This window comes from Balaenoptera physalus (assembly GCF_965194825.1).
Source record: "Balaenoptera physalus genome assembly, chromosome: 12".
Lineage (NCBI taxonomy): Eukaryota > Metazoa > Chordata > Mammalia > Artiodactyla > Balaenopteridae > Balaenoptera > Balaenoptera physalus.
Window position 1 is genome coordinate 90,216,242 of NC_138897.1, and position 20,471 is coordinate 90,236,712.

The following is a 20,471-nucleotide window of genomic DNA, read 5'->3' on the forward strand; positions in this document are numbered from 1 at the left end:
AGATGTGGGGCTAAAAATAAAGCCTCCACCTTCTGAAACCCCCATCTGCTCAGCTGCAGCTGCAGGAGAGCTCGGTGATGCTCAGTGGCCAACACCTAAACAGTAAGGAAGGCCCCTCTGCCCTGAGAACAGGGGACAGCACACCTGGGACACCAGGAACGACAGACCATCTGTGCTCCCATGAAAGAGTTTTCCACGGTCGTCACCCACGGGTTCCCAGACAAACCGGCTCCGTGTGAGTCACGCCAGCAAGCAAAAGGCACCCTGACCTCCGGGCACAAACGTTCCCACACACGCACAAGCACTCCATCCATGGCAGGCCTCCGGAGGTACCTCTTAAGCCTTCAAAGTAAGAAGTGTTCCTTTTCCAAAGGCACCAAGGGTTTTTAAGTTTCCTCACTTAAAAAAAGAAGAAGATTTACAAAACGCTTAGCTCCCCAGGTAGGCTCTCAAAAACCTACTTAACTCCAAAATGGGTGCAGTGTGTGGTAAATGGTCTAAAGTAGCCGTTTAGCCGAGAGCTTCAGAGCCAGACTGACTGGATTTGAATCTACCAGCCATGTGACCTTGGGGAAGCCAGCTTTCCCCTCTGGGCCTCAGTTTTCTCATCTGTACAATGGGGTTAACTGCAGAGGTCCATTGAGGACCTAGCTAGTAGAGTAAGTGTCCCAAGAGCTCAATCATTCAGTGGCCCAGTGGGTCATGTTCTTGTTGGCGGGCCAGCCTGAGAACCCAATAGTGAATGGACATCCCAACTGAAAGCAGTCTTTCAAGGTGCCAGCTGTGCATCAGCTGGAAACTCTCTGTATTAGCCAGCACTTTGCACACACTGAATGCCCCCCGCCCCACTCTCCATCTACATGACCTTCCACAAATCAACCCTCAGCCTCAGCTTATCTTCCGAATAAACTATAACACGGATCACAACGTATGATTCCTAGTATGATTATTAACTATATTACGGCTAATTTTAAACGGCCTTAAAATTCTCAAATAGCACACAACAAGTGCAACTCCTCGTTAGTCACGTAGCCCTAAGTTAATAATTAAGCAGCCTTAATTGGTGGGTATGGAAGTGCACGGCACAGCCTCCTAGGCACCACTGCACATGGAATTGGCCCGGCCCGGTAATGGATTTCCTAAATCAGCTCACAGAGCTAATTCACATCGAAAGTTAATTAGCCTAATGAAGGCAAGTGTGACTTAGTGAATTCCAGCCTGACTTTCTGCTCTGACTCAGCCACCCCAGGAGGCTGCCAATGTCATCCTCCTGGCTTCGATTTCCTGGAGCTCCAAGGAAGGGGCCCAGGAGACAGTGCTGCAGGGAACCATGTGTTCCCGGCTCCCCTACTACTATCAGCTGGGAGTCAGCAAGTGCTCAGAAGGCCACTAAGAGGCAGGACACACCTTCTTGTGGGGCTGGCTCTGGAACCTCTGCAAGGGAGGGAACTTCCCAGCAAGTGGCAGTCACAAGTGAGCCCCAGGAGGGTGGAGGGCCAGGCACCGCCAACCCTCACAGCCTATGACTGATGAAGATCAGGGCTGTCCCTGTCCAGGAAGATAGCAGCTCACGTGTGCAGGACAACTGACAGCCCACAAAACCAACTTCTCATCCAGACTCTCACTGCATCCTCCCCTGCGCGGGACCATCACTGCCCCTGTTGGATGGATACAGAAACCGAGGCACAGAAAGGCGCGATCATCAAAGGCCATTCATCTTGGAAATGGTGCAGCTCTTGCCTCCCAGACCCCTAGGCCCTCCTAGTTCAGCTGTCTTTCACTGTTCCCCATCCAGGGGCAAGCCAAAGTCAACATCTCGCTGGCCCAGAAATGGCCCAAGTGTCCATCAACAGATGAACAGATAAACAAAAGGTGGTCTGTCTATACAGTGGAATATTACTCAGCCCTGAAAAGAAAGGAAATTCTAACACAGGCTCCGGCATGGATGAACCTGAAGGACATTCTGCTCAGTGAAATAAACCAGACGTGAAAGGACACACACTGTATGATTCTACTTATACGAGGTACCCAGAGGAGTCAAAATCACAGAGACAGAAAGTAGAATGGTGGGTGCCAGGGGCTGGAGGGAAGAGGAAATGGGAAGTTGTTGTTTAATGGGGACAAAACTTCAGTTTGGGAAGACGAAGAAGTTCTGGACATGGATGGCAGTGATGGTTGCACAACGATGTGAATGTACTTAATGTCACTGAACTGTATGCTGAAAAATGGTTAAGATGGTAAATTGATGTTATGTGTATTTCACCACTCAAAAAAAAAGAATGAAGTACTGATACATGCTACAACATGGATAAACCTCGAAAACATTGTTACATGAAAGAAGCCAGACACAAAAGGTCACACGTTGTACGATTCCATTTATGTGAAATATCCAGAATAGGTAAATCTATAGAGACAGAAAGTAGATTAGTGGCAGCCAAGGGCCATGGGAGGAGAGAGCATGGAGGATGATTGCTAATGGGCCTGGGGTTTCCTTTTGGGGTGGTGAGAATGCTCTAGAATTAGACAGAGGTGGTGGCTGCACAGCATTGTGAATGCGCTATATGACACTGAATTGCACATTTAGAAATGGTCAGTTCTATGTTACATGAATTTCACTTCAATTTAAAAAAAAGGAAGGAAAGGAAAGAAACTCTCCCGTTCTCTGGTCTTCTCTCCTCCTGCATCCAAAGCCTCACCCGGTGCCCTCTTTTTCTGCTGGGCATCTGTCCAGCGGCCCTTCCTGCCCCTTCCGTGCGCTGCACACACTGGAACCTCCATTTTCCCTCTGCGTCCAGGCCTGAGCACAGCCAGGGGACTGGAATCCTTCTGTATGTGTGTCCTTCCGAGCAGGTTAGGATTCTAGTGAGAGTAGGAGAAATCTGGAAGGCAGCCTCCTGGGAGAGCAGGTGGGCCAGACCACCTTCCCCAAGTTTTTTTTCGTCAGAGGTTTCATTAAACCCTCTTCCAATTTCAGAACAAGGCAAGGTGCTCCGAGGAAGCCAAAAAGGTATAACTCTGCCCTGCCTCTGGGAGCCCCTGCCCCGCCCAGCTGGGACGCCTGGGCCCCGGGAGCTACACCAAGATAACGACAATCCGGAGAGTGGCTCATACAGTGTGGGGAGCCCCAGGGAAAAGCAGACCCTCTAACTCTTGCTGAAGGGACCCCGGCCTGAGCCAGAGGCTCCCACGGGGTCCCACCTGTGTCTCTTCTCCACCTGGCGGCCACAGGCCCTTCAGCTCTCCCAGCTCAGAGGACATAGCAAGGCAGCCAACTGCGGTGCAGGTGGGAGAGACAAAGCGTTGGCCTCCACCTCCTCCCCTACCTGCTGCTGCGTCCTGACCAGGCCACTTTGGGTCCCTGCTCTTTCTCTAATGAGCAAGGAAAAGGTCAGAAGTGGGGCAGGAGGAGGGGAAAAACCCAGAGCAAACTGACCCAGCCCCAGCTGAGAACCCAGAGTGGGTGGTGAGCAGGGCCCACCCTCATGGACAAGCCCCAGCCCACTCTGAACTGTGCCCTTTTAAAAACATGCCTGTCCTACCCCCATAAACGGGGTTCCTAACTCAGCCAGTCTGAAAGCGGCTCTGACCTGAGGGAAGGAAAAGGCACCACTTCCCAAGACCTCAAAGACACACAACTGGTGGAGCCTCTGACCACAGCCTCCTAGGCGTGTGGCTACAAGACTTGACAACAGGATGCCAATGGGGCCTCCAACTCACGTATGTACATGGCCGTGACCCCAGAGCATGCAACCCTATCTTGGGGAATCTAATCCCGCTCTAAATCCATGGTGCCTTTTGGCCTCTTTGAAGAGCAAAAGCTACAGAACAAAAGAAGAGAAATTCTGTTTTCCTCTCTGGAAAAAAAGAAAAGAAACAAAAAACTCACACAAACCCAAACTAAAAGCTTCTGGGCACTGTTCAGACTGAACTAGATCAGGAAATACTGATGGATTTTTTTTTTTTTTTCTTTTTTGCCACACCACGTGGCTTGCGGGATCTTAGTTCCCAGACCAGGGATCGAACCCGGGCCCTCAGCAGTGAAAGTGCAGAGTCCTAACCACTGGGCCACCAGGGACTTCCCCTGATGGATTTTATAAACAACAATGTAACAACATGGCACGGGCCATGTAACGGACGTGACAACATGAACTTGAAGAATCCAGGACCCCGATTAGGACAAGAATCCTGGCCAGCAGGTAACCTCCTCTGTGGTTGGCCCAAATCATGACCTCCCTGAGCTGTAGTGTGCCCGTGTATGAAACACGACAGCTGAAAGCACTGGGTGCCAAATCATGGCCTTTTCGAGCCTCAGTTTCCTCACCTGTAAAATGGGCACAGCAGCACTTCTGGGTATCAAATGAAGCAAAACGGGCAGAAGCACTCCATGCCATGGAGGGTGTTACACAAAAGGTGGATGAATGAGAAAGGCCGCTTTGCCTCTGGACCTCTAGCCACCGCCTCCCCGCAAATGGTCATCGGGCCCTGAGTCACCACCAGGCCACTATGCCGGGCACCAGGGGCTCAAAGACAAATAAGCCAAGGTCCCTCAGCCTGCAGAGCAGCTGGGCTAGACCAGGGATCCCTATGGTTTGGAGAGGGAAGGGCTGCTGCCTTCTCCTTGGGCAGGAATCTCAGTATCCAGAAGTCTATCATGAAGCATCAACCTGGTTGGGTACAGGACGGGTGCCATTATCAGCCTAAACCCTACAAACACCAGTCCTGCAGCTCCCAGGCCACCAGGACAAACCTGAGTGAACCGAACATCCCAGATTTCACAAGCCGGCCTCCAGTTTACAACCGTGTGGTGAGTCTCAATCCTGCTCCACGCCCAGCCTGGGGTGGTAAAGTTTCAGGGAAACGGAAAGTCATTCCTCCCGAAAGGTCAAACCCTTGGACTTGGTTTTTTCCCATGCTCCTTCCTGCTCCCCTATTCTCCTAAGATGCTGAATTCCTCTTTTCCTCCCTGCTGGAAAGTCAGACAGAACATTCCTCAGGAAAGGGGACAGTTTGCCAGGAGAAATAACAGAGGTAAAAAGAGAGAGAAATGGGTGTAATTGGTGCTCTAAACCTTGGTACCCAAGGAGTGCAAGGCAGATGCGCTGGTCAGCATGCATCACCACGACCTCACGATGCGCGGGTGAGTCACCCGAGCGAGTCTGGGACCCGAAATGAAACGAGCAGCTTGGGAGCTCAGCTGAATACTGATGTGGGGATCTGTTCACCACCTCCCTTGCTACTCCTGGCAGCAAATGCCCAGGCTGCGTGGCCCCCAAGTATAAATTAATGAGCTCCTTTCCACACCAGGTTAATGCAAATCGTGCTCTGGACCAATGAAACAAGCCACTTCAGAACTCTGCTTCACTGGGTTGGAAAATGTCACAGGAGTAGGGGAAGAAATGAGGGCTTAAGTTATGCATGTCCATTTGATGGCTCAACAAGGGGGAATGCTTTCAGAACTCTTGAAGCTTTTGTTATTAATGGTGTTTTAGTGTTGGGTTCTTAAACACATCAAACAAATTTCCTTCTAACTGGTAGTTACCGACTGCCATGGGGAAGGCTGCAGGCCGCCCACCTCCCAGATGGCTCAACCACAGTGAACGTGTGGCCTGTCAGATGCACAGCACTGATGAACTAATTGAAATATGCTGCAAGAAGCAAACCCCAAATAAATGTGAAATAGCTGCTTCCTTATGCAAGAGCCCGCCCGCCGAACTGCCTCCATGGCTGGCCGTCCCTGCCAACTGAACGGTCCCCGGGCTCCTGCTTCCGTGTGGTTTTCAAAAGACTTAAATGCTTTTTGTCCATTGTGATTACCCAAGAGGGAAAAATTCTAATTGCAGAAAATGTTTGGTTTTTCTCCCTCTTATGGAAAAAAAAAACCCAAAACCTGCAAGTGAAAAGTCAACTCTCACGAAGTGCCCAGCAGGACAGAAGAGCGCAATGGGCCAGCCAGCGATAAACCGGCCTTGACCGCGCCTCCCCATCTGCGGGAAGCCCCGCCTCCCCGGCAGCCCCGCGCCCGGATGGAAGCTGCTCCCTGTTGGAAATGGGAATGGCCACCTATTTCTACCCCGATGCCTACCCCCGCCCCCCACCCTTCAAGGTGGGTTTTCAAGGGTCCGTAAAGAGATAGCAGAGGGACAGCTGGCAGCACCCACGGAGTAGCCCTCCCTGCACCCGCCTCACGCAGGGCCCTGGCGCCTGGTGGGCGCTCCCTGGGGCCTGACTCCTTCGTGGACCGTGGCCAGGTGAGGCCAGGAGGCTGCAGGGCCTGACTCAGTCCAGCAGGGCAGCAGCGGGAGAGAGCTCTCGCCCTGCTCCACAGCACAGCTGATGAGTCAGCCAGACCCTACAGAGACCTGGGGCAAATGCCCCCCAGATGCAGAGAGAGAAAATTCCATCCTTCGCGGGGAACCATTTCCAAAAAGGGAAATAAAGATCCTCGGAGAGAAGAAAGAGCAATAATCCCTATTACTTATGTACCAACTCTTCACAGGGCACACAAGGCAGAACATTTTTGGAAAGGTTTCCAGGAGTAAGAAGGAGTAAGAAAGCCAGGATTTGAGGGTTGGGGCCCCGGGAAGCCCCATGCTGACCCGAAATGCCTCAAGAGAATCATTTCTGGGACTTCCCTGGTGGTCCAGCAGTTAAGACTCCATGCTCCCAATGCAGGGGGCTGCGGTTTGATCCCAGGTCAGGGAACTAGATCCCGCAGGCTGCAACTAAAGACCCTGCATGCTGCAAGGAAGATCCTGCACACGGCAACAAAGATCTCCGTGTTGCAACTAAGACCTGGTGCAGCCAAATAAATAAATATATATGTATTTTTTAAATGGTAAAAGCTTAAAAAAAAAAAAAAAAGGATCATTCCTTTGGGCGAAGGGCTGCCCTTGGCGCCTCCCAGCAAAGACCAGTTAGTTCTGTTAGACGTGGGGCTGCCGACACCCCCTTGTGTGCGAGAACACGGGACCTCCTGCCTGCGGGCTGTGGAAAGGGGAGATGGGCGCCCTTCTGGAAGGGATATAGGAGGGCGAGGTGGGGAGCCTATGCCCGGATATTTCTCCTTCCTCTGGCACCCAAGATAGAGCAAACACAAGAAACTGTGGCCCCAGCCTTCATTCACCAAGTAATTACTGAGCGTCCACGAGGGGCCCCGTTCTGTACGCTGGAGTTACCATGGGGGCAAACACAATGACAAAGACAGCAGATGGGTCACTGCGGTGGGGGTGGGGGGGTAGCACGAGGAAGAAAGAATCTCATCGCGAATGCTGCAGGAGCTGAGAGGAAAGAACCACACTTGGGATCAGCCAGGAGTGGGTGCAAGTCTTGGCTCGGCCCCAGCTATCTGTGCAAGCTCCAACAAGTCACCTACCTCGCTGAGCCTGTTTCCTTTCTGTAAAATGTGGCAACAGTCCCTCCTTATCTCTCCGGAGTGCTGTGTTGTGGAACTACTTTGTATAAACTGTTGGTACTCAGTACTCGTTATTCACGGATTCCGGTATTTACGAATCCGCCCACTTGCTACAGTTTACTTGTAACCCAGAAACTGACGATCGCGGTGCTTATGAAGTCATTTGCAGACATGCACGGCCGGCGGGGGTGGGGGGGGCGGCGGGTACTGAGTCACCCAACGTGCAGCACAGGTCAAACAAGGTGGCCCTCTGCCTTTCGTTTCAGTTCAAACTGTCAACAAGTGTCCTTTCCGTGATCCATTTACTGCCACAGTTTTCACACTTTTGTGCTTTTTTTGTTAGTGATTTAACATGGCCCTGAGCATGAAGCTGAAGCACGGTCTAGTGCTCAGAGCCGAGAAGGCTGTGATGTGCCTTATGGAGAAAATTCGTGTGTTAGATGAGCTTCGCTCAGGCGTGAGTGATAGTGCTGTTGGCTGAGTTCAATTAATGAATCAATAATATATATTAAATAAGGCATCTTTAAAGAGAAACACACATAAGAGAGTTATGATCAGTGGACAAACACATTGTGACCAGAGGCTGGCAGGAACCTAACTCCGTATTTCCCCTAAGAGCAGTGGTTCAGGGCACTTAACAGAACTGCCAGGAATGGGCCTGGACTGTGTGCACACGTGACCTAGGATGTATTATATTCGAGGGCTTCCGCTCTGTGAGGCCATCGCTCCTGCAGCTGACGTATCCACACCTGGCCTATCAGCATCACTCCGAGATGGAAATCAGCCTCGGGGTCCCCGAGTCCTGCGGCTTCTTTTAGTAACTCTCTGCCTTTCCCCTGCACTCCCAACTCCTAACACCTTCCCACAAGAGGGAAACGGGACTGGGACTTCTGGGCTTCAGCGAGGAGAGGGTGTGAAACTGCCTTCTTGATGCTCTTCCCCAAAGCTCTTGCTTGGGTTTGATTTGTCTGTTGCTGGAACCCTGCCTGTTGGTTCATTTTGTTTCTATCCTCTGGCAAGGGCAGTTTTTTGTTTTTTTCAAATTTAATTATTATTCTGACGAACTTTATTTCAACAGTAACTATATTTTTTGTTTGTTTTTAAACGATTAAAGCAATTTTATTTTACTTTTTTTTGAATTTTTGAATTTTATTTTTTTATACAGCAGGTTCTTATTAGTTATCTATTTTATACATATTCGTGTATACATGTCAATCCCAATCTCCCAATTCATCCCACCACCACCACCCACCCCCCCCGCCACTTTCCCCCCTTGGTGTCCATACGTTTGTTCTCTACATCTGTGTCTCTATTTCTACCCTCCAAACCGGTTCATCTGTACCATTTTTCTAGGTTCCACATATATGCGTTAATATACGATATTTGTTTTTCTCTTTCTGACTTACTTCACTCTGTATGACAGTCTCTAGATCCATCCACGTCTCTACGTTTGTTTTTTTAATGCTTATTTATTTGGCTGTGCCAGGTCTTAGTTGCAGCATGCGGGATCTTTAGTTGCTGCGTGAGGGATCTAGTTCCCTGACCAGGGATGGAACCCAGGCCCCGTGAATTGGGAGCGCAGAGTCTGGACCACAAGGGAAGTCCCAAGGGCAGTTGTTAATATGAGTAATTGAAGTGAATGCCAGCTCTCCTCCCCAACAGTGCTCTTTCTGCCTTTGGTCATAAAGGTTTAGCAGGGGTTTTTCTTGGTGTTTGCTGGGCTGGGCGTGAGGAAGACAGTACCCCTGTACCCGTTTGACAGGAAAAAAGGGCTGATGTACAGGGCTGCTGTCCGACTTCAACTTTGCCAGTATCAAGAGCCAGCACCAAGCTGGTAATTAGGGACCTGGGTTCCAGGCTGCAGGGCAGGTCTTGGGCACTGCTCTTCTGTCAGCCTCGCCTTCTCATCCTTAATGGGGTACAGCCCTCCCAGCTCCAGTGTTCCCAGACCCTCCAGCAAGGCCGGAGAAGACTTGAAAAGGCACCACCGGGCTCCCCACTTTCCCTCCAGACCGATTCCATCCTTTCACGCAGGAACCTTTTCCGGTAGGGCTGTGGTGATAACCACAAATTTGACTCTAAATCCTACACACCTTTCCAGGTGCTGTGACTATCAAAACTCCACCCATTCTTCAAGGCCTCCTTCAAATCCCACCTCTTCCAGGAAGTCAACCCTGACCGCCTTACCCAGAAAGGGTGTCTCCTCCTCTGAAGCCTGTCTGCTGTTTAAGCAACACTTATCTCACATGCCCGGTGTTACCCGTTAGGTAACCCGTTAGGGCGCATCTCCCTAACCACACCGTGAGTCGGCCTAAGTTTTAGGTGCAATGTTACATATTGTATTCAACTCTTATCTGTCCAGTTTTCCAGAAACCTTTTGTGATGAGTTATAAAGAATACAGATAGAAGAATACAGATACACTTACATATACACGTGCACATAGACAGACAGTAAAGTAGAAATAAGTATGCTGACCACAAGGGTAAGTGAATACAGTCGCTACATGAAAATATCGCATTGTGCTCCCAGCATCCTGGAAGCCAGGGAAGAGGAGGTGACCATAATCAGTTGGAAAGACAGTGTGGGTGGAATGGGAAGAGTCTGGCAGAACTGGGTACAAACCCGGAGTGCCTTAGGGCAAATCAGTTGACTTCTTTCTCTGGGAAAATGGAGGAAGAACACCATCTAACACGCAGGGTTCGTGCGGAAGCCTCGTGCACGCTGTGTGCGTGCAGTACACAAACCATACGTGTTTTCCTTCCCCACCTTCCTTCTCATTATCAAAGGAAGAAGCAACCTACATTCCCCGCACACAGGGGGGCAAATCTTGCCTGGCCGTAAATTCTAAAAGAAATTTTTCATACGAGACTCTGTAAGAAGACTTGAGCAGAGAGGGGGCAACGCCCCACGTTACAGTCAGCCCTGGTTTTAGAGCAAAGCCAGACTAGGATTTGCCATGGCCGCCATGGCTCTATTGGATCACATCCCGGGTACCCACTGAAAGCCTAATAAACATCGACGGAAGGACCTACAGAGAAGCTACCTGAAGACCACTTAGTGGCAGGGGGTCCTGGTGAGCAGGTTTCAGGAGGGCTGTCTGCAAGGCTGACCACCTCTCCTGCCCATGGCTGAGGACGCAGGCGTAAGATCACCGTCCTTCCATGACAGAGCACATGCCCGCCACCCCCCCCGCCACTGTCTTCTCCAAAAGCAGCAACGCAGCGATCATGAAGCACCAGAAGTTTCCTCTTCTTCTTTTTTTTTTTTAATAAATTTATTTATTTATTTTTGGCTGCGTTGGGTCTTCGTTGCTGCGCGGGCTTTCTCTAGTTGCGGCAAGCGAGGGCCACTCTTTGTTGCAGTGCGCGGGCTTCTCATTGCGGTGGCTTCTCATTGCGGAGCATGGGCTCTAGGCACGCGGGCTTCAGTAGTTGTGGCGTGCGGGCTTCAGTAGTTGTGGCTCGCGGGCTCTAGAGCGCAAGCTCAGTAGTTGCGGCGCACGGGCTTAGTTGCTCCGCGGCATGTGGGATCTTCCCGGAGCAGGGATCGAACCCGTGCCCCTGCATTGGCAGGCGGATTCTTAACCACTGCGCCACCAGGGAAGTCCATCACCAGAAGTTTCCTCTTCTAATCTCTACAAATGAACTGTACGTTCTCCACGACTGGCTCTTCTCAGGGACCAAGCCGAAAAGCCTTAACGGGATGCAATGGTTAAGAGAACATCTGCCTGGTTTTAAAAGAGGACTCTAGATATGGAGGCAGGCAAAGCTGGGCTCCAGTGAGAGAGGATGTACAGTCAACTTGGGACAAGGGCTCTTAGCTCCTCACCACTTAACCGACAGACATTTTCCCTAGAGCCTCCCATGTGCCAGGCATGGGGGATGCAGAGAAATGAGATTGAGCGCTGATCTCACAGGAGCTCAGTCTAGCAGGGAGGCACAGAGTAACATTTAACTGCCGTTCTGCGTAAGTTAGATTAGGGCGGCACAAAGGTGGAGGTGATGGACTCCACCTGGGAAGGCCAATGAAGACAACAAGCCTGGGTCTCGGTAATGAACAGTCATTAAGGCAGAGGACGCAAGGCCCAAATCCTACAGGGCCTCATATAAGCAGAGGAATTTTCTTTCAGATTCCATAAGGAAGGACCAGCCAAGATCAAGAGAAACCAAGTGACTCAGTGAAGCTCGTACGACCTTATGGGACGACCAGGCCTGGAGCCTTGACTCCCACAGTTCAGTTACCCTGCTGCATCCCCTGCACGGCGAGTGCAGAAGGCCAAAGAGAAAAGCCCATTCCACACCCAGCGCCCAGAGAGCCCAGAGTCTGTGCCTGGCCATCGTCATAGCAGAGCATGTACTGTCCTAGTCATCTGGCAAGTCCCTCCCTGTAAGAAAAACAGCCCTTCCTAACTCACTGTGTTTCTCTCCGCAAAGGGAGAGGGCTGGGAATCTCCTCCGATCACAGAGGAAGAAGAAGAGTTTAACAGGGACTGTCCAGGAGTCAGATAAGCTAGGTCCCCAGAGGCAAGCTGGGGAGGGGGCTTCTAGCCCATCCAGACACTGACGCTGACGGTACACAGGGTGCTGACCCAGGGCTGGGGACCAGGGATGAATCAAACTCCACCCCTGTCCTCCATCCTCCAGGAGCTCACAATCCAGCCGGGGAGATAAGCCAGGCCCAAAAGTAACTATAAAATAAGGCAGGCGGTGATAAGAGTCACACAAGAGACACAGATAAGGTGCAGTGGGAGCTCAGAGCAGAGATGAGTCACGCTGGGGGCTTGGCCGCAGGGGAGATTCAGATGAAGGGGAGCATCTACCACATTCCCTTCAGAAAGGAGGCGGGTGCTCTAGCCCATAGCCCCCGTGGCTCCCAGGTAGGGGCCGGGGAGAGAGCTAGGAGGGGACCAAGAAAGATGCTCAGAGGAGGTCCCCTTTGAAGAACCCTGATTCTGAAGGGGAAGACGCAGGTAGGCCTGAGACTTTGGAGAACTGCCCCAGCCCATATTTCAGAGGCAGGGAGAGGAGTGTAGGATGAGGAATTTGGAATTTACGCAGGGGCAGCAAATGCGTTGAAAAGAGAGCTAAAGATTTGCCTTGAAATGACATTTGCCTAGCAAACACACGCTATTTATTTAGAATGTCCATTTGAGGTTTCCCGGCGGAATTAGCTACACGTTATGGGGGAGGCGGGCACTAGAGCTTCCCTCTCCCCAGGTCCCCCATCAGCCCTGCCCCTGACAAGCAAGGCTGAGGGGTTAGGGAGGAAGCTCGCCGCTCTGACACAGCGCCGGCCCCTCAGGTTACAACAGCAAAGGGAGACTCACGGGATGGAGAGGGGCCAGATTCTCCTCCAGCGAGGGGGACACCGGCAGCACTTCTTCCAAGTCCTGGCCCCCTCTCTGAGGGCCGCACCCCGGGGGCGCAGGCCCCGGACACCCACCCAGCCAGGCCAGCGCTGGAGGGCTGTCCAGGTGGAGGCGGGAAGCCCAGAAGGCTAGACCGAGGGCTGTGGCCACCACTTCCTCCCGGCCCCTTCCCAGCACTGCACACACACCTGCCCCTTGGCCGCCGTGACACTTGTCACTGGGGGAGGGGAGTCCTCCGCGCCCCGGCCGGAACCGACGGAAATTCGGCATTAGCGTCGGGGGCCCCCCCTGAATCCCGAGGGCCAGCGCCTCCCGGGGGGCCGGGCTGGGGGCGATTCCCTGAGCCCGGGATCCCCGCGCGGCAGACCCTCCTCCCCGCGCGGGGCGGCGGGGCCCGGGTCTCCTACTTTTCCCTCCCGCCGAGCGCGCGGGCCGGCGGGCAGGCGGGCGGGCAGGCGGGCCTGGGCCTCCGGGAGCCGCCGCCCGACCGGGGTCCCCGCCCCGCGCCCGGCCCCCGCCTCCCCCTCCCCGGGGGCTCCGCGCGGGCCTGAGGAGGGGGCCCGGCCGCGCCGCCTTCCGGCCGGGCCGCCGAAACACTCACCCCACTCCGCGCGGCGCGGCTTCGTCCTCTTCGGCCGCGCTGGGCCGCCGCTGCCTCACGCCGCCCGGGAGGCCCTGGCCCCGCGGCCCCGGCCCGGCCGGCTGCGCCCCGCGGCTCCGCGCGCCGCCGCCGCCGCCGCCGCCAGCTGGCCCCGGGCGAGCGGCCGGGCCCCCGCGGGCATGCTCCCTGGCCGTCGGCTGGCGGGCGGCGGGCGGGCGCACGTGCGGGCCGCCGCGGGTCTGGGCGCTCGGAGCGCGGGCCGCGGGCCGACGAGGAGGCGGCGGCCGGCGGGGCGCGGGGCCGGACGCGCCCGCGGACCGGCCTGACAGCTCTACGCCGCGGCGCCGCCGTGCCCCGCGCGCCCCAGCGGCCGCTGCTGCCCGTGCGCGCCGGGCCCGCCTCGCATTCCCTCACTCGGCGGCAGGCCTGCGCCTCCGTCAGGCCACGCGGGGAGCCGCCCGCCGCCTCCGCCCGCCCCGAGGGCCGGCCTCCGCCCGGAGCAACCCGGCAAACTTGGTGGCCCCGCTCCGGCGCCGGTCGTGCTGTCGCCCCGGCGACCCCCGAAAGCCCGGGGCTCGCTTCCGCGCGGGAGGCCCCAGGCGCTGGACCCGGCCCACGACCTCTCGGCCCTTTTAACACCATTGGCCTCGCCTGTAGGGAGACTCGCGAACACTAAGAGGGGAAGGGAACGAGCAGATCTGCAGAAATTGGGAAAAAAAAAAAAAAACACAAAAACAAGTCTTTCGGGAGTAAAATGACAAATCAAGGGGAACGAACTGCGTGCGGAAGACTTCGGAAGGCATTTGGAATGTGTGGACAAACCAAAAGTAGTTAATTGAAGTCCAAACCTTGATGCCGGGTAACTTGCATCAGTTACCGACCCGATTTGCAGAAATAGGCATCAAGGAGTTCTCTCCTCAGGATCCCAAATATGGTCTGGACCAAAAAATGAAAATGCTCTTTGGTCATCAGAAGTCGTGAGAGTAATAGTAGCCAGAGGGTAAGTTCTAGTCCCTGACCTCAGGGAACCGGCAGAGGATCAGAAAGAGCTTCATCTTGATGTTCCCTCCCGACTGGACGCTCCAGGTGGACCAAGAGGGTACTGAGTGAAATTTAAAGGAAATCACAAATCGTGTATTTAGACTGAGCAAGGATGGCCTTGTTTGTCAAGATCTGAAGTAACTGAATTAAACAGGGCACACCCAAAACCTATGGGTAGTTTACCTATCACTAAGTACCACCGCCTTATAAGGTTGAGAGGAGCCGGGGTGGGGCGGGGGGGGAGGGCAGTGCTTTCCCCTGGAAGGGCAAGGGCAAGCTCAAGTTAAAGCGCTCCAAGATGAGTTCAGATCAAGTCAGAGAGAGAACAACCCTGACCAAAGTCTGTCCCATCTCCTTGGACATTGAATGGGCCAGGAGAGCCACTGTAACACAGCCTGCCTCAAAACACCTGCCTTATGATCACACGGAGACAACTGAAGGGGTCCCCATAAATACTAAACCCTCAACTCCTTCCCTCCACCAAGGGGTGCCGTAAGACCCATTAAAGGTTTTCAGCCCCAATGCTGTTCTGAGTCGGCCAGGGACTGAGTCATCATCTGTCTCCTGTACACCCGTCCTCCTTGCCTGAGGGCCCGTGGAAACCGGATTGGATGACAGACCCTTTTGCTGCTACTTCTCCCTGTACTTCTGCTTTGACCTAATAATAAAAGTAAAAAGAAAAAAAAAAAAGGGTTTCAGAGCATACAGATCTCGAGTGAGGCTCTGCCTGTAGCCCAGTCGGAACGGAGCACCTGGACGGCTGCCATTGTAACCCTGCAATGACTGCCCTCAGACCAGTAACTCGGAAGACTTAACATCATTAAAAACCAGATCCCACAGTTAGCCGGTAGGAATAAATACACTAATATCACAATTATTCGTATCCACAAATATTTATTAAGTGCCTGTATTCAAGAATGAAGAGGAGATGGTCCCTGCTCTCATGGAGCTTACAATTTCATTACTCCAGCATTTGACTAGATTTAAAAACTGCAACAAGCACTGGTCTTTGTCTAATGTCAGCAGCACTACAGGAAGCAAATTTCTCACATTATATTGGTCACTGTTCCAGTGAAATTGTGAATAAAACATTATCTTTGAAGTCTGTAGTCACAGCGATGACATGACATATAATGTCCAGCAAATGCAAATTTATGGCTTGATTCCTCGTATTTGAGAGGGGTCTGCTGAAATAAAACACAGATCAAAAGGGGAAGGCTTAACACAGGTCCTAAGAATACTGGTGTAGTTTAATATATTATTAAACCGCCACAGAACTCTTGGCAAGGCAGGAAATTATTTCCTGCAAAATCTGTGCAATATAATTGGTTTAATCAGACCTGCAAATCTCATAACCATGTACAATCACTTATGATGGGTAAATACGATTTACCTTTATGATTCCTAAAGGGCTCTAGACATGTATTTATTTTTTAAAGCTTCTTAAAGACTCACAGCACAAATGGCACATTAAAATTTAGTGAAAACTGCTTTTGAGATATCTAAAAATTAAAATGACAAAAATGTCTAACACTTTTCTACATTTGTAAGTACAGAGTTCAGAATTCAAATAGTATTCAGCAAAGCACCTGGCTTTTCTGAGTTAAAAAGGGGAACAAATTTTGGTTGCTTATCAAACTCCAAAAGCAAATCATAATCTTCATATAGATCTTCCAAACGTTCAGTGGCAGCCACTTCCTTCATTTGCTCCTGTGTCACAGGCCAGCACCTTTAGAAGTCTACTTATGGAACATTCAAAGGTGCAATTATTTTGATTACATTGGCAATACTTTTTTTTTGGTAAAACAGCCTGTATCAAATAACCCCAAAATCATCTACTTTACTTAAGATCACAGGGCTTCTGAACTTACACTAGACAAGTTATCAATTACTCATTAAAAAAAACACACCAGAGGGAAGCTCATTTAAACTCTAAGAAAGCTCATTTTCTGCAAAAAGATGGAGAGAACAGCTTAGACCACCTAACAAATGTCAACCAACCCAAGGCAGTTTTTAAGTCAATCGCTGGGGACACAGTCTACTTTTCTATCTAAGAAAGCATTGAAATCGCTACTTCAAAAGCCTATTTAATAACCCAGAATGAATCAGAAATGTACTGTTTATTGAAAACTTACTAGACACCAGGCACTTTACATAAGCTCTCACAATGGAAGGAAGCTTCTTATCTTTACGTGGAGGAAGGCAGCCCTGAGCAGGGTGTGACCCAGGTCTGTCTGGCTCGCCTGTCCCCTGCCCAGCTGCTGCAGTCCTAGCGCTGCCTAGTAGCTACATCTACTTGGGACCCTCGAAGGACAGAGGACATTACCCCCACCTCAGGAGGCTTTTCAGGGAAAGGAAGGGGGTAGGTCCAGGGGAAAAGAGAGCAGTAACTCTACTTGCATTTTAAAAGGCACTTCCCAGAAGTGGAAGATTCACTTAGGTTTTTTACTAACTGCAGCTCAGCCCCAGACAGCAACAACAGTTGCTTTTTAAGCTTGCCACCTCTCCAGCTTTCAGGTTGTTTTTAAATGGAGTATTTGTACGTTAAGCATTACCAAAGGGAAAGACGGCTGAAAGGATTTTCCTTGGTGTCCCTCTTCACAGCTACGAAGAAAAAAAATTTTTTTCTTAATTTTAAATAAGTGACTGATACTTCCAATCTATTACACACGTCACAAATCAAGGCATATGTTTTCTGAGAGGTACAGAAGACATTTTAATGGGGCTTAAGATTGGAATAAGACTACTAAGAAGATAACTCTCTGACAAGAGAAAACTCTCATCTCCTCTGAAATGGCAATTTCCTATTCTTAAGAATGTAATAGACTTTACAATAAAAGTAGGGAACAATGAAACATCCTAATAATTTTCAAGTTAGTTTTTAATGTCATGTATAGGAACACATTAAAGGGAATATCATTGGTAAAGTCGATCCAGTTATTAAGTCTTGACACAAGCTCTCCTGGAACTTGATTAAAAAGAACGTTTTCTTCACTATAACTAGGAGATTAAAAAGAAAAAAAGACTAGGAAAAAACACCAAGAATAAGGCACTTGGTTCTGCTGATGAGTAACTCTGATTAGCTGGAGGTCTTCAACAGTTTGCAGGAGTTGGAAGCAAAGGTTTGGTTCACGGATAGGAAGGAGAAAGAGAGGCAGCTGTCAGGCGAGCCCCCGCTTGCTGAGAATTCCCCGAGCTGCGCAGGGGGGCTGCGGGCACCAGGCCCGAGCGCAGGCAGGGGAAGCTTTGGTGAAGGGTGCTCAAAGACTACCTGAGCCCCCTGCTCGAAGGCGTACATATACCCGAATGGAATAACGGGTGGCTTGGCTCAATACAACTACATGCTATCAAGAGCCACAGAAGAAGGAGAAAAAGCTCAAAAGTAAACCAAACTGTAAAACCGGAATCAGTGGGAATCAATGGTGAAAGTTTGGAATGAGTCTGTTTGTCAACACATACCGAGCTTGAATATGTGGGCACTGGGTTCTGACTGGCCACCAAAAAGTGGGCAGCTAAGCAGCCTGGACCTGACCAGCAGTCAGGACCTCTACCTGCTATGCTCCCGATCAGAGCGCAGCCTCCTGCCCACGTGCTACTTCTGAGAGCCAGGAGGCATTGCCAAGGCAGCGCGCCGGAGCCCTCCAGCAAGGCCACGCGAAAGGCACCAAGCTCTATCTAGACACGTTCCCTGTCCAGTAACAAGCAGGGAAGGTTGCTCTCATCTCAACCTACTGTTCTTACAGCAGCTACTATGGGAGTATTTATTTTTCTTTTTGGCGGGGGTGGAGAGGGGTTAAAAATGTCTTCATGACGATCTGACAGCTGAGGCCACGTACACTGAGGAAACTGGGGTTGCTCTTACAACCTCACTGAGTGGTGGCCTATATTTCATCAAAGCTTTATCACCTCATTGTCAAGGGCGGGACACAAATTATATTCAGAATGATGGGCAGAAAGCTACAACTCCCCAGTTGTTAAACTTTTCTGAAAAGTACTACATCTATCACAAAATTAGAGAATTACATCTCTATCATTTTTCTTTCTTACAAATAATTAAGTTTAAGGGAAACAAACTGAGATATTATTACTTTCAAAGCTTTCCAATATTCCATTATTTCCAACATTTCCATTATTAACTATCCCAATATTCACTCTAACACACGGTTCAAACACGAATTACATTACTATTTTTAAAAAACTTCAACACAACTAAATCCAGGGTGTGCTGTTTTTTGGGTTTTTTTTTTTTTTTTTTTTTGCATTCAGCATGTATTAGTCTATCATTACGGAAGCTGTTCTTAAGCATTTATTTAAAAAAAAAAAAGAATCATATTCACAATGTAGAACAAGTTTATAAAATGGGTGTGCAAAGTTAATGGTAAAAGGATAACACTATTTGTTTAGAAACAAAGCTGTCTCCCCTATTTACATTTCCTTATTCTTGATATAAATTGGATACATATACTATTTAAAAATAATACTTTTTAAATAGTAAAATATACAAGAGATTCCTGAGAATAACAAAAATATCTTGAAAATATGTGGCCATTTGAAGTATAAAATAGCAAGTGTAAAGAATAGCATGATTGTAAAACTACTGTTTGAAAGCTTATAAACAGTACAAAATAGTTTGCCTTTTCTGAGTGCATAATTACACATTAGTGCAAACAAAACTGTCTCAAAATTTAATGGCTACAAATCTCAAAGATTTGCAGAGGTGCGCAAAACATGAAATTTCTTTAATGTCATACGAACTGAACCCAGCTCTCGATTAATCTTCTCCAAACGATCTTCCAAGGCTTCCTGGGTGAAAATCATGGAAAAAACTTAATTAGAATTCTACATCAAGTTCACCGATTCTATAATTACCACCAAAATGACTTTTCTTTCAGCAAAAGAGCAAGTATAAAACATCAAAATTACACAATCATTTTGGTTTTTATACAAATCGTCATTTACATTATTTCTTTTAAACTAAACATAAATCAACTTTTCAACCATTCAAGATAACTGCTTATCATTAAATAGGAGAGAATTATTTGACTCCGTTGAACTGAGAACAGTACAAGAGGAACCTAGAAGGTTCTTCAGACATTTCACCAGAAGAAACGGACACATCTGACTGGTGCCGTATCCCACTTACAAGTATATCAAATAACTTTCTTCTGACAAAAATTTCTAGGTTAAAAAAGAGGAAAAACGCTGGAGGAGACTTTTCCAAGAAACAAGATATTTCACAATGAGTCAGTGTAACAAATGCTACTTTTAAATAAATAGTACTACTGTTAAATAGTACCTGGAATATATATTCATCATTTTAGATACTTTATTAGATATTAACTCCAATGGTATCCTGAAATAAAACTTAAAAATTTTCTCTTCAACAACTTTAAATTGTAAAAAAAAATTACACGTTCATTTTAGAATTTTTAGAAGACAGACGAGCAAGAAGTAACAACCACTGTTCCCCTTTCCTGTTTTTTTCTGCAGATAGGAACACCGTTTTCAAGAAAAATAAAATCAGAATCAAACTCTACTTCAGAATGTTTTTCAATTTAACTTTTCTTGTTACGGAATATACTTTATTTATGACATCATTTTAAATTAATGTGCAATATTGCATCAGATATACCATATTTAATCAAGAATCTTTTAGTAGAAATTTAGGTTGCTTCTAATTTCATATATCACAAATAGTGCTGCAATATATATTCTGAAACACACCTCTACACATACCTATAAATATTGCCTTAGGAATCATTCCCAAAAGTAAAAACGCTAGGTCCAAAGAAATGTAAAATTTTAAAGCTTTGGATACATGTCAAGCTGAACTCCAGAAAGTCTGTGACGCTTTCTCCTTCCACTTGCAGTGTACAAGGATAAGCTTTTCCCTAGCCCAGGTTCTGGTGGTTTTTTGTTTTTGTTTTTTAAATACCTGCCAATGTGATAGTTTAAAAATGATGCTTTTGTTTAAATGTGTGGGGGTTTTTTACTCATTGGTGAGGCCAAGCATTTTTCAATTTTTTTTGCCCAATTTTACCTTTTTTAC

General features: G+C 49.3%; 2 protein-coding genes and 1 long non-coding RNA gene across 20 annotated transcripts in view; all 3 read right to left on the reverse strand.

Moving 5' to 3' along the window:
- Positions 1–13,118, reverse strand: part of LOC309640113 — a 29,530-nt gene extending 16,412 nt beyond the window's left edge. The window contains exon 1 of the long non-coding RNA XR_014252038.1: positions 12,739–13,118. This is a non-coding gene — a long non-coding RNA (uncharacterized lncRNA). The remainder of the gene's footprint in view (positions 1–12,738) is intronic.
- PITPNM2 (phosphatidylinositol transfer protein membrane associated 2) overlaps positions 1–14,613 on the reverse strand; it is a 143,790-nt gene extending 129,177 nt beyond the window's left edge. For 2 of the 4 annotated variants that reach the window (XR_014251998.1, XM_082418181.1), the window contains exon 1: positions 13,382–14,611. Coding sequence is in view for 2 of the 4 variants with exons in the window: in XM_082418181.1 (XP_082274307.1) it covers positions 13,382–14,023 (642 nt within the window). In the remaining 2 variants the exon portion in view is untranslated. Of the gene's footprint in view, positions 1–13,381 lie in introns of all 4 variants that reach the window. The other 2 variants (XM_082418182.1, XM_082418183.1) reach the window with 2 other exon arrangements.
- Positions 14,614–15,296: 683 nt separating this feature from the next.
- The window catches only part of MPHOSPH9 (M-phase phosphoprotein 9), a 54,592-nt gene continuing 49,417 nt past the window's right edge, over positions 15,297–20,471 (reverse strand). For 7 of the 15 annotated variants that reach the window (XM_082418203.1, XM_082418195.1, XM_082418204.1 and 4 more), the window contains 3 exons: positions 19,174–19,225; positions 16,978–17,026; positions 15,297–15,609 (listed from right to left, as the gene is read on the reverse strand). In XM_082418203.1, the coding sequence (XP_082274329.1) occupies positions 15,483–15,609; positions 16,978–17,026; positions 19,174–19,225 (228 nt within the window). In that variant the 3' untranslated portion in view covers positions 15,297–15,482. Of the gene's footprint in view, positions 19,226–20,471 lie in introns of all 15 variants that reach the window. The other 8 variants (XM_082418198.1, XM_082418206.1, XM_082418202.1 and 5 more) reach the window with 7 other exon arrangements.